Here is a 13512-nt window from a genome sequence, read left to right as displayed (position 1 = left end):
GTTCTTAAAGCAAAGGCATGTCCTAGTCGTACAAAGGAGGAGCGTTGATGTTTTTGGGGTTCAAATACTAGGGTTGGGCACAAAATACCTATCGAAATGTTTTTAAAACCGCATTTACGGTCCGATTAAGCTCATATTTAGAATGGGTATTGGGTATATGAGAAGAATCAAAATACCTGCTAGGTGGCGCTGTGACGCAAATAATTCTAAAAATCGTAGTAAAATATGGATTTAAATCACTATAAAGAGATATAGGTACTAGTTGCATGAGGAGTAAAAATATATTCGCTAGATGGCGCTGAGGCCCAAATAGTAATATAGATTTAGCTTAAATGGCTTAAAAAGTATTACAGGGACTCCGCTGCATCAGAAACAATACTAAAATGATGGGATACTGACTTCAAGAGTGCTCGTAGATACACCGATGATGCACAACGCAGTAGACATCCAAATGAGGCGGTAACACCAGAAAATATAAAAAAAATCCATAATCCAGAAAATATGTATATAAAAAAATAAAAAAAAAAAATCCACAAAATCGTTTTGAGTGATCAAAAAGTGAAGTTGCGTGAGTTAGGTGACATCGCAAATATATCAAAAGAACATACACACACACACACATACATAATTGGCGCGTAAATCCATTTTGGGTGTTTGGCCGAGCTCCTCCTCCTATTTGTGGTGTGAGTCTTCTTGATGTTGTTCCACAAATGGAGGGATCTACAGTTTTAAGCCGCCTCCACTATTAGAAACTTTTTTTCTTAATTTTGGTGTTTCACCGAGATTCGAACCGACGTTCTCTCTGTGAATTGCGAATGGTAGTCACGCACCAACCCATTCGGCTACGGCGGCCGCCTCAAAAGAACACCAACATGCTTTATATTGCATGAGCATTTGACTATGGGAAAGCTCTGTTGCAAGTGGGTGCGTATTTGTTCACTGTTGCCCAAAAACAAGTCAGTCAGAAGTCAATCAAAATAATGGCAAACTCATCCTCCGTATTCGCCAGTTTAGGCTTCCAGTGTTCCAGCGATTTTCGCAGTCCTAACAAAAGCTCGAATGAAGAGGTTGTCGCTGAGTCCTATATTGGGGCAAAAGATAAATCGTTCTACACAAGTGGTACTGAAATGTTAGAGTGACGCTGGAATGATTGCGTTGTTCTTAATGGAAATTACGTTGATGAATAATGCTAATTTTGAACAAAAAATAGAGGAAGGCTGGTTTTAATTTTGTAGAGCAAACCGTTGTGCCGTACCCTGTCAAAAGCTTGGGTAATGTCGAGGAACGCTGCTGTACAGTATTTTTTTTTTGTCCGAATGCAATGTGAATGTATTCAACAATTCGATGAACTTCTTGTATTGTGCTGTGTTCTCTTTGAAAACAAAACTGATGATTGGGTACTATTTTTCGTTCTTCGTTGATCGGAAACAGTCTCTTAAGAATAAGACATTCCATTAGCTTGGAAGTGATCGGTAGCAAGCTGATTGGACGATACGATTCAACTGAATCTGGTTTTTTGCCAGGTTTGAGGACTATTTTAATTTGAGCCACTTTCCATTGGGCAGGAAAATTTTCAGTTAATATAAGTTAAGGCATGATACCGAAACCTACGAAAGCAACAGTATTTCGTTGCAAAACCTCAAATACCCTACCGCTCTTTCTATCACCCCAGTGCTGACATCTAAGCTCAGTCGATGCAGCCCAACACCAACAAGCATGATGATCACTACCTGCGCTCACCTTAGCAACAGCATGCCGGGCAGGCAGCGCAAATAGAAAGACTCTCGCCTGGCTTCAGAAAACAACCCGCTGCATAACAACAAACAGTGATCACTGCTTGCGCTTGGCTTGGCAACAGGATGTTAGGCAGGCAGACCAAAACACAACAATTGTTGTCTGGCCCAACTAACCACCGACTGCATAGCAACACAACATGCGTGAGCCTAGCATGCAGATCAACTGCATGACAACAGCTCGATCAATGCATTGCGCCTGCCCTAGCAGCGTCGTGTTGGGTAGGTAGCCCATAACACAACGGTGCTTGCCTGCTTGAGTGAACCACCGATTGCATAGCAACACATCGTTGACATGCTTGGTAGGCAGGCCAGCGGTACCACTTGTCATGCGCATGCAACAACACAATGCTAGCGGTAGAGTCCAAGCGACCTTTTTCGCGCAACAACACTTACAGGTGATTACCACTGATCGCGAGGGTATAAAAGGCGGTATCATCGCCTGTCGAAGTTCAGTTCTTGTAACGTTGCAGAAGTTGCAGAGTCAACTTAAAAAATAAAGTAAATAAAGTTCCTATGTTTTTAATTCAAACAAAGTGTTGTTTTATTTTATAAGCAATATGACTTGCTTAACTTATATAATAATTGCATTAAATACATACATTAACAGAGTAACTCCTATTTGTGGGAGCTCTTTGAGTACCTTAGCTGTAATAAGATCGTAGCCGGGCGATTTATTTGTGTTCAGATTTTTAGTGCAGATTTCATTTCAATTTTAGAAAATTTACGTATGGGTAGGTCCACTAGATAGGTTTGTGTTAGTACAGAATTTACGTCATTGTGTGCGGGGTAAACACTCTTTTTAGATGCCGGGCAAATGTCGCTGCTCTTTCGGAGTCGCTTTTAGCCCATTCATTATTTTCCATTCGAAGGGCAGGTAGCTGGGGTATACGTCTTTTTATATTTTTAGCAGCCTTCCGGAGTGAATACTCGGAATCTGCTGCAGCGTTAAGACTACTGAGACAACGATTAAGTTGTGTGCTTCGTTCATTAACAAAATCTTCTTTGAGATGCCTTGTGAGTGTATTTAAGTTTTTTTATCTGCCGGATGTCTAGTTTACTGCCACTGTTTTCGTGCAATCCGTTTCATATAGTTCCTTTTAGTACTGAGAGAAATTTGTAGTGCCTGTTTTGGCAACGAGAAAGGCGGGTCGAACTCGACGCTACTGTAAGCAGCAGTTGAAATGTTCAACAGCTTCAGCAATATTAAATTCCGTTTTTAGCGGGAGTTTTAAATTTATTGTTGAAGATACTAAATATCGAAAGTGATTCCAGTCAGATTTGTTATTATAGAGATAACATTGAAAAAATTTCGATCAAATTCTAATCTACGGAATCAACAAATGGCTGCTTCTAATGGACGATAAGCCTCTTTGCGGTCGCCATAATATTTATTAATGTAGAGATAATATTTTTCCAATGCACTTATTTTTGATGCTCATACTTTTTACGCTCAGTCTAATACAGCACTAAATCGGATTAGATATTTATACATCTCGACTAAATAATAAAAAATAAAAAAATAGAGAAAATAGAAGAAATAGAAAACAAAAATAATAGAAAAAAAATACAAAAGTATACCATTGACCTATTTACTCAACATTTACTCGTTTTTCCATTCACTCATAATCTCTCACTATACCTCCACAATGTATATAACTCATATAAAATATAAATTTTGCTCTCTTTTGTGCGCATTTAATTTATTAATCCCCTCTGTTACCACTTAAGCATGCCCACAAGTAGTCAAGCAAGAGCCATCAAGGGTCGTAAAAATGTCTTGAGACTGTGAACTGCAAAAGCAACGAAGCAAAAGTAGGCAATCGAAAGAAGAGAAAGCCATAACAAGCAGACATTTGCCACACATTCTTGGCCACACACGTGCCCAACATGCATACTTGGGTATTTACTTGCACTCAGGCAACTTCAAGAGAAGTTGGAGTTTGTCCGTTAGCCAGTTAGTTGTTTCAAACGCCAACGCAGCTCCTCTACCTACTACTCCAACTCCTACTACTACCACTACCACTACGCCGTCTACCAATTCAATTCAATTCAATTCGTTTAAGCAGTTACGGGTTACCAACTTTAATAATGCTCGTAAAGGTTGCATACTTTGTGGCGTATAAGCACATATATTCACACACACTTACACATACGCATGCACTTATAACAGCTATAAAAATCATTTTTAGTTTAATGCACATATTTTTTACGCTTACATGCGAATTTGTGAGTGGTCGCCGCGGATTTGCCGCTTGCCTGGCTATTCGCCTCTAAATGTGCTTTTATTTTTATCGATGCCTACACGCATTCGTTGGTACCCCGGTATAGCTGGATGGCTGGTGCAGGGGCTGAACGGTAATGCGATAATAGCATTATGAAATAAAAGGTATAATGCATTGTAATGCCGGGAAGTATGCAAAGTTGTGCTATTTTTTTTTAGTCTAAAGCGAATATTTCCGGTGGAGCGTTTGTTGTCTGTTGTGGTTTTCCGCTGCGCTTGGAGGCTGTGGAAATCAATTTTTTTTTGCAAAGGAAAATGTTTGCACTAAGCGTTATTTTTTATTTATGTAATTAATTTGAATAGAAGTATGCGTTGGACCGCCGTGGCCAAATGGGTTGGTGCGTGACTACCATTCGGAATTCAAAGAGACAACGTCGGTTCGAATCTCGGTGAAAGATAAAAAAATTAAGAAAAAGTTTTTTTCTTATAGCGGTCGCCCCTCAGCAGGCAATGGCAAAACTCCGAATGTATTTCTGCCATAAAAAAGCTCCTCATAAAAAATATCTGCCGTTCGGAGTCGGCTTAAAACTGTAGGCCCCTCCATTTGTGGAACAACATCAAGACGCACACCACAAATAGGAGGAGGAGCTCGGCCAAACCCCCAAAAAGGGTGTACGCGCCTATTATATATCTATATATATATATATGCGTTGGAAATATGTTTTGTTACATATTTAACTTGGGTAATAAGTACTTTGAAAATTCCTAAAAAAAAGATTTCAAAAATCTGAGGAGCCAAATGAAGACAGGAATGTGACATAAAAATTATGGAAAAGGAAGACTGCAAAATATTACAAATTCACGCCAAAAAATAAAATGAAAGATCTGAATTAGTTTAGAGAACTTAATACTCGTAAATGCAGCACAGCACTGATGAATGAGGACCTAAGGCTCTCGCCTCATTTTAAATTTTGTATTTTGGGTGTTTCTCTAAAAGTGTCTTAAAGGGGCACGAAAAAAGTTTTTTATTTTGGTTTTCTACATTTTATTTTTTCATCTCTTGTTAAAAATAAAAATTTTTTTTTTGGCCGTGCGAGGTCCGTTCAAAAAGTTGTGAGCCTTAAAAAATGGTCTTAAAAAAAATGGTATGCCGCGGGCGATGCAGATTCCGGCACTCACAGGTGTCTGAAATCAAAAATACAAAATGGTTCTTGTTCAGGTTGTTGTTGTGTGAACTTCGATCCTAAAAACAAAGCAGAAATGGACAACGAATTTGGACTCAGCAACTCAGAAAATGTATACATGGAGTAATTTTTTGAAATTTTTACGCTGAATATTCTTGATTTCTCCTTGAAAAAATTTAGTTTTTAAGTTTTTGGGTAGTTAGGGAATGATTTTACTTCTTAAGGGAGCCTGGAAATTAGCGTACTTGCCGGAATGTATATTATTACCGTTGAATAAATAACATTTTTTATTCATAAAGTTTTTCTGAATTTATCACAAAGTTACTTCTATTCAAATAATGTTTTGATATTATAAAAAAATGAAAAAAAAAATTGAAAAAAATTGAGCGTAGACAATCATTTACGAGCATTTTAAGAAAAACATTATTAAAACCGGTCAATAATTGCCTTATTAAGGATTTATGAATGAAATTAGTCGAAAAATCTTCATTATGTTTTGTAGAATATTAGAATTTTACTCCAAAAGTTCACAAGTTGCCGAAAAATGTGCGTTGTGTGCTGTAGAATATTAGAATTCTACTCCAAAACTTCACAGGTTTTTTGCAGTGCATTGAAAATTTCCGATTTTCCAACTTTTTGGAATTTCGTCTTTTATCGCACACTGCTTTCGGCTGAGAAACCACGTATTGAAATATTTCGAGAAAAGTTTTTGTAAAACATTTTAACCCTCCACCTACAATATAAATTTAATATTTTTCAATTAAATATTTGACTAAATACAAAAATTATATAAATAAAATGAAATAGAGGTTAGGTTAGGTTGACCTGGCTGGCTGAAAACCATCACATAAACCTATAGGTCCTTAGTGGTACCAGATGGAGCTTGACTCTTACTAGTAGTACTAGTTTCTTGTAAGTAAGCTCTGGAGCTATAACCCCGAGAGACATTCTGACTTCTCATATTGTAGAGTTCCTAAACATTTCTTTCGGGTTCCAGCTAAGGGCAAGAACATAGAAGGGGTTCAAGAGTTTCCCTCGCTTCCAGTTCATTGCAAAATCTGCTGCAATCATTGTTTGTAATTCCCAAAAAAAATAAAAACAAAAAAATACATATATAATTTTGCAATAAGCGTTCAAATGAGCCACACGTATGAAAAATATTAGTTTGAAATTTTCCACAAAAATATGCGCCATTCAATTTTATTTTATACTCTTGAAGACAATAGCAATCGCAAATGTAGTTTCGTACAATTGTTTGCAAATAATTTAGATCCACTTGCGCCCTAATTAGGAAAACTTCTTTACACTGTAAAACGAATAGAAATATTCAGGTAAAAATCGGCAGGTGGCCCAATAGCCTGCAGCTCTTCCTCTTTCATAGTTATGATACGACATTCTTGTCTTGTTTTCGTCCCATTTTGACGCACAGCTTTAGTGGCTAGCTTCCCTTCGCCGTATGTGGCATTTTGCAAGCCAAGACCAGCATTGAACAAATTTCCTAAGTGCTCATAAATGATTTCGCAGATTTATATTTGCGCAGTATGTGACGCATAGTTATGACAGTTCTTATTAAAAGTAAAAAATCAACTCCCAAATGTTTCCAATTTTCCTGTGCTCAATAAAATACAATAAAAAAAAAGTACATCGTTTAGCTTCAAATTTATGTACAATTTGTGCCATTCATTTCGAACACGTTCTTTTTAAATATTTCACAAGTAAATTACTGAGAAAACAGTTAAAATAATGCCAGAAGTTGCCAATACAGGCAGAGAAAGCAAGGAAATTCAGCAAATTTGCAAAACAAAAGAAAAACAAAGTGAAAAAAATTAAGGTACACTTAAATATGCCACACATTATTATTTCCTTTTGAAATTCTTGGAAATGAGAGAACATTTTTGTAACAGTAAAACAGAAAACAGCACGAAAGGCATCACCGCCAAATGACAACGTGAGTAATTACCGTTAACAAGTAAATGAGCTTATTTTTTGCAGGAAATACGCTAAACGTGACAAGCGCATCGCACACGTACATACAACCAAGCTACACCCATATCCACGCATACACCCACACACCTGTACACTCGCACACATGTGTGAACAGTACATATTAGCATAATCACTGAAAAGTACTCTACGTAAAGCAGCAGCGTCAAGCCGCAAGAGGTGTTAAAGAAGTTAGACGGATTTCACTGAGCACCGACAGGGGTAGTTGTGTCTGGAGTACAGGTGTAAATGTGGCTGGGGAGAAATTCCGAGAATTTTTTGTAGCACGTATGAGTTGTACAAAATGCGGATTTTTAGTGAGAAGTAAAATGTATGTAGTTTTGGAAGGAAAATCTACAGCTGCAAATAAAATTTATGTACATTTGTGTCAAAGTTATTTAAGAAATATTTTTCCACTTCACTTTTGAGGTAAACTAGTTACAAATTTGCTTTTATTTACTTTTTTTTTTACGTTTTTTTTTATTTTGTGTGCTCAAGACTGGTTTAATTAAAAATATTATTATCGCTTTATTCATTTGCTTGTTTTTGTATTTCGATTTCACTGAGAAGTCAACTTCAAAATGATAAATGATATAGAATTGATGTCGTTATCGTGTGAATTACGAACATTTGGAAAACAAAAGTTTTTTAATATTTTGTTTAAAACTTTAAAGTCAAAAAAAGGCCAAAAGGGGAATTTCATCTTTGAACGACCGCCATTTTGTCAATGTTTTTTAAGGGGTTTGGGGTGGTCAGAATTTTCAAAAAATTGGATTTTTTGTTTACATTTTCTTAAAGTATAATATTTGTAAAGGCGCAGCGTATGCGGTGGCTAGGTCACATGCTCCGTATGCCTGCTGAATCCGATGTAAAGAAAGCCATGACTGGAAAGATAATTGGTGCGAAGGCGAAGGGAAGACCGAGAAACCGATGGATAGACGCAGTAGGAAGCCATCTCACAGCAATTCGCAACTACAAAAGAAAAGCAAGCGATAGAACATTTTGGAGGAGTTTTGTGAAGGAAGTTTTGACGCACTCCGCGTTGTAATGCTGTGAATGATGATGATGATAATATCTTAAAAATGTTGTGTGAAAATTTGAAGTGAATCCGATAAATATTTTTGGAGTTATTCCACAATTAACAAAGGGTGCTCGGGCTCTACATAAATCGATAGCAAAACTTTAAATGCATTTTCCTCAAAACTATGTTTTTTGATGATGATTTTTTGGTGATCACTGTAGCTTGGTGGATTTCAATAAAATGTATACTGCTTTGGAAAGACATAAAAAACTCGTGCCTGATCGAAGGATTTTTTTTTCAAAAATTTCGATTTATTTTAAACAATCGAAAATGTGAAAAATGTTTCCCGAGACCGGCATATTGTTAATTTTGAAAAAAAATAAAAAAGCTTAATTCAGGCACTAGATTATCTATTAATACAACTAATTTCTCTCGTCCGATTGATTTTAGATGAATCTCCAAGGACTTGTGATAATAACCGCAAGGGACTTCTGGAGAAACGGGCTCCTCACAAACAGCGATCAATTTTGCAATTATTAACTTTTTTGTTGAAATTTTGCTAAAGTCAAGTGAAAACATGATGTATTAATGCTATGTTTTTATTTTGGTAAAATAAAGCAATTGACTAGCAAAAAAAATTATTGAACATCATCATTTTTTTAAGCATCTGACTACCCCTAACCCCATAAAGATTCACACGATATCGAAATTCATCCTGCATAAAAACCTTTTTGTCTTTTTGATCTCAGACACCGGTGAGTCTCGGACTCCGTGTCGCTAGCGACATACCTTTTTTTGGAAGATAATTTTTTGAAGGCTGACAACTTTTTGAACGAACCTTGTATGATCAAACAAAAAATTTTATTTGTTAATGTGATGAGTCAAGAAATAAAATATTAGAAACAGAAATAACATTTTTTTCGTTTCCGTTTTACACGATTTTCAAGAAACTCCCAAAAATCACCATTTGAAATGAGAAGAGAGCCTTAAATCTACAAAACAAAGTTGTCGCAAAGGGCGGGGGAATACGCTGGAAGAGGGAGTCAATTTTAATCTTATTCAAGCAATTTTGCGACTGCGAACTTAATGATTCATCATAGGAGGGAGACAAAATGAAGCTCATTCAAGGAAACTGTTTCATTGTAACTGTCATTGAATGCCATTATTTAAAAGTTGCAAAGGCTTTTTTTTCGAAAACTATGGCGAAAGAGAATCATTTTGCATGATTTCAACAAGCTGTAAGCCAACATATATCTTAGTCTATTATAGCAGAGTTGCAGCGAAAATTATTTCGAAAAATTCCACAATCCGTTGACATCATCAGACGTTTGACTTGAGTCCGCAGCGTTTTGTATTGTTGGTTATTTGGAACAGAAAGTTTATAAGATTGTAAAAATGGGAGTCTGGATAGCAACATTTATCAGTCATTCCCTACTACTGAGTATAAAACTCTAATATTCATTTTCTGAATCTCAGACTGTTCAAGCTCTTCTTTGCGATCTTATCCAAAGTCGAAGCTTAATTTATGTTGGCTGGCCCTTTACTCCCTTTCCGCAAGCTTAAAATGCAGAACTGGTCTTTTTAAGGCGCTTTATATATTTTTACCACAGTATTATTAGTGTATACGCAAGCGATTTTGCATAACTATTTTTAAGTACACGCACACTTTCTTCCTTCTGCTCTGACTTAGTTCCGCCTGAGTATCTGCCTAACTTCCACATTTCCCATCTTTGCTTTCATTGCTGTGCTTCCACAGTCTTATCCTTTACTTACTTATCTGCCACTAATTTTGTATGTTTGCACATAACTTAGTGACTTTGCATTTACTTAAGCAAACAATGGAAGCACAGCTGCCGTTGTTTTAAGACCTCAATTAACTTTTGCTTGCCTGTGTATTAAATTATTGAGTCGTGGTTGAATGGCTTTTGGTAGGCAGCCACTTGTATGTCTCATATAAAGCTAGCTGTGTTGCCATGCTTTTACTAATATTTGTATATGTTGTTGAAAATAAAGGAATGCCAGCAAACTGACAACAATTTGTCATTGAATGCATGGGAGGGTGGTGAAATATAAAGGGTGGTAAGTATAAAGAAATGAATTAATGCCTTCGCTGAAAGGCAGATTATTTTTATGAGAAACTTTTTCCATGTCAGAAATGTATTTGAAAATTTGTCTTCGCTTATTGAGACTTAGCGAAAAATCTATTACAAAAATCTGTTTATCATTTTGTTCCGTCATATTTGATGATTTGGTGTGGAACTCTTCACCAAAGATATGAAAGTGGGCATAGAACGCAGTGATCTAAAATATGCTAAGGGTAGGGGGTGCGTTTCTAATAATTTATAACTTAGATTTCTCTGACCTTATTTTGTATGGTTTTTCAATTCTTTTGACGTTGCTGGATTTTTAAAACTAAAAAAATATTTTAGCGAGCTGTAAAATGCTTCGGGCAGGCCAAATAATTTTATTAAATTATTATTAGATATATAGAATATTAGAAACACTTTTTTCTATCATTTTGGTGTTTAATGTACGGAGATTCGAACCTACTTACTCTCGAATGGTAGTCACGCCTTAACCCATTCGGCTATGGCGGCCGGCACAACATGAAATGTCTTTATCTAACAGTGCCATAGATGGGTCTTTCAGCTTTTGTAAGCATTTCACTTTTACTCTTTTGACCGACAGCTAAAAGTGTCCTCAGGCTTAAATTGGGGCAAACTATGTTTGCATCTTAAAGAGTAGTGGCACAGAAAGAGCAGCTGTGATCTTTAGATTAGAGTGATTGACTTTTATTACTACTTCTGCATTCCCTCTTGTGCATTCACTCTTGCGACAGAAGTGACTGAGATTATAATATGATTCGAAAACATGGAAACAAATTTTCTGAGGGATTAGATGGTTCAAAAATGAATATTAGAAGAGGATTTGGCGTTTTCCATAAGCAACTCTCATTGAGAGACGATTGCAAATTTCGAATCTACTGATGTATATTCAAACCGAGCTTTAATGGTAGCTCACGCATATAGAGACTCGCGCTTTCAATACAAAATTTCTTTCTAAACAGTCAGGCTGTGATTAAAATGCGTGGCAAGAGTCTGCGAAGAAAATGTCTAAGCCAAGACTAGGTGACTGAAGTCGCGGCAAACACGATTCTCTGGGCTTTCTGTTGTCACAAAGTAAAGAGAACTTTAGAATAGCTACGTCAGGATGAGCTTATCTTAATGTCTGCAGCGTGTTCCCTTTGACCAACATTTTATGACTAGAACTGAGGCTTTCAAATGCAGCATGCGGCTTTTTGCAATACCTTATGATTATCGAGGTTGTAGGGGTGGAGGTGAGTATATTACATTTTGAAGAAGCTACTGGAATGAGAAAAAGGTAAATTCCTTTCAGAACTTCTTCTGCAGAGGTCCTGCACTTTGGAGCACGCGTTTTAAATCACTGAGAGACTACTTCTTCGAGACCTAGACAGTTTAGGCACCTTATCGTTAGGAGAGCTGATTGGTCAAAAACCATAATGGAATATAATTAGGGATATCTTTGGGTGTATTCTATTACTTCAATATAAACTTTTTCTGAATATCCTGATCTAAATATATATTTGCGAAGATTTTGCATTTGCATGACTTATGGATATCAAAGCATGCCTCTACTACTGCTGCTTTTTATATTTGTATAAATTGTTAATATATTAATTTAATATTAAATGCACTAACATCACTGACTAAATCTAAGCCTGTTTATCTACCATAAGTTGGAGAGAAATCTCTTACACTTTAGTCTCCATAATTTTAATTCGATTTTCAATTACTACATAAATTTACTTGAAACTGAATTCCTTAGTTGACATTTACCAAGTAATCTTTTAATATCAAAATATGCTTATACACCCTCCAGCCTGTATGCCTGACATGTTCATAGGCACTGGGGCGTATACGCAACAAATCATTACTTGTCATTATGCCTATAAATTTATGCTAAAATGGGAAATTCTCGGCGTGAACGCTTGATTAATTACAAATATGTATATACCTGCATGTTTATATGCAAAATTGGAGGTGCGCTTGGGTGTTGCTACTAAAAAATGTTTACTGAAGCTTAGTTTGGAAATTTCAATAATTGTTTGATATTACATATATAGATAGTTAAGTTTACAGTGTGCAGCAAAAGTGGGTCAGCCCCACCCAAAAGTGGGACTTTAAACCCAAGTTAATTTAAGCCAAGTTTCACTAACTTCTTGGTGCAAAAAAAAATCCGAAATATATTTGTTGAAAAAAAAGCTTACAAAATTTGATAAATATTTTTAAAATTTATTAATTGCAAACTGAGAAGAAAAACCACAGCAATAAAAAATGTTTTATTTACCACTTATATTTTAATATCAGTTGCGCGTACTTTTTCTTTTTGTTTTTATATAATTATATTTTTTATCAAAAGCAAGTAATTATAATTTATTTTAACTAAGTAATAAAAATTAAAATAATTTAAACAAATTAAATAAATAAATAAATAATTTTCGAAATAAGTATTGCTCATACTTATAGTATATAATATATAATATATATATATCTATAACACAAATACCTACATCCATCGATAGCCCACTTGATAACCACTGAAAATAAAAAAATTAAAAGTAATTTTGTGAATACAAAATTTTGAAATTTAGTCCAAAAATTGTCCAAACTACAAACCATAGCTCTACCACAAGACATTAGAGATGAGCGCTGAATACTACGTGGTATGTAGATGAAATTACAGAATTTTTTGAAAAGTTCGTGCGGTTTTTTTTCGAAATTTGAAACTTTATTGACGTAAAATGGTTACAAATTTAATATTCAAAATATTGTCCATCGCTTACTACTACTTTTTCCCATCTTTCTGGCAATTCACGGATTCCCTTTGTGAAAAATTCGGTCGGTTTTGCCGCAATCCACGAATCGATCCATTTTTTGACTTCATCGTAATTACGGAAGTGCTGGTCAGCCAGGCCATGTTGCATCGATCGGAAGAGATAGTAATCGGATGGCGCAAGGTCTGGACTATAGGGCGGGTGGGGTAGGACATCCCATTTGAGCGTTTCTAAGTATGTTTTGACCACTTGTGCAACATGTGGCCGAGCATTGTCATGTTGCAAAATAACTTTGTCGTGTCTATCGGCGTATTGCGGCCGTTTTTCTCGCAGTGCTCGGCTCAAACGCATCAATTGTCGTCGGTAGACATCCCCCGTAATCGTTTCATTCGGTTTCAGTAGCTCATAATACACAACACCCAGCTGGTCCCACCAGATACACAGCATAACCT

General features: G+C 36.1%; 1 protein-coding gene across 1 annotated transcript in view; it reads right to left on the bottom strand.

Annotated features, from left to right (window-relative positions):
- The window catches only part of LOC128867229 (protein kinase C, brain isozyme-like), an 85865-nt gene extending 73045 nt beyond the window's left edge, over positions 1-12820 (bottom strand). The window contains exon 1 of the mRNA XM_054108331.1: positions 12797-12820. Coding sequence (XP_053964306.1) covers positions 12797-12798 — 2 coding nt within the window. The 5' untranslated portion in view covers positions 12799-12820. The remainder of the gene's footprint in view (positions 1-12796) is intronic.
- Positions 12821-13512: the final 692 nt, after the last annotated feature.

The sequence above is a fragment of the Anastrepha ludens genome, chromosome 6 (genome assembly GCF_028408465.1).
Source record: "Anastrepha ludens isolate Willacy chromosome 6, idAnaLude1.1, whole genome shotgun sequence".
Lineage (NCBI taxonomy): Eukaryota > Metazoa > Arthropoda > Insecta > Diptera > Tephritidae > Anastrepha > Anastrepha ludens.
Note: the sequence above shows the minus strand (reverse complement) of the source record. Positions and strands in the feature narration are given on the sequence as shown.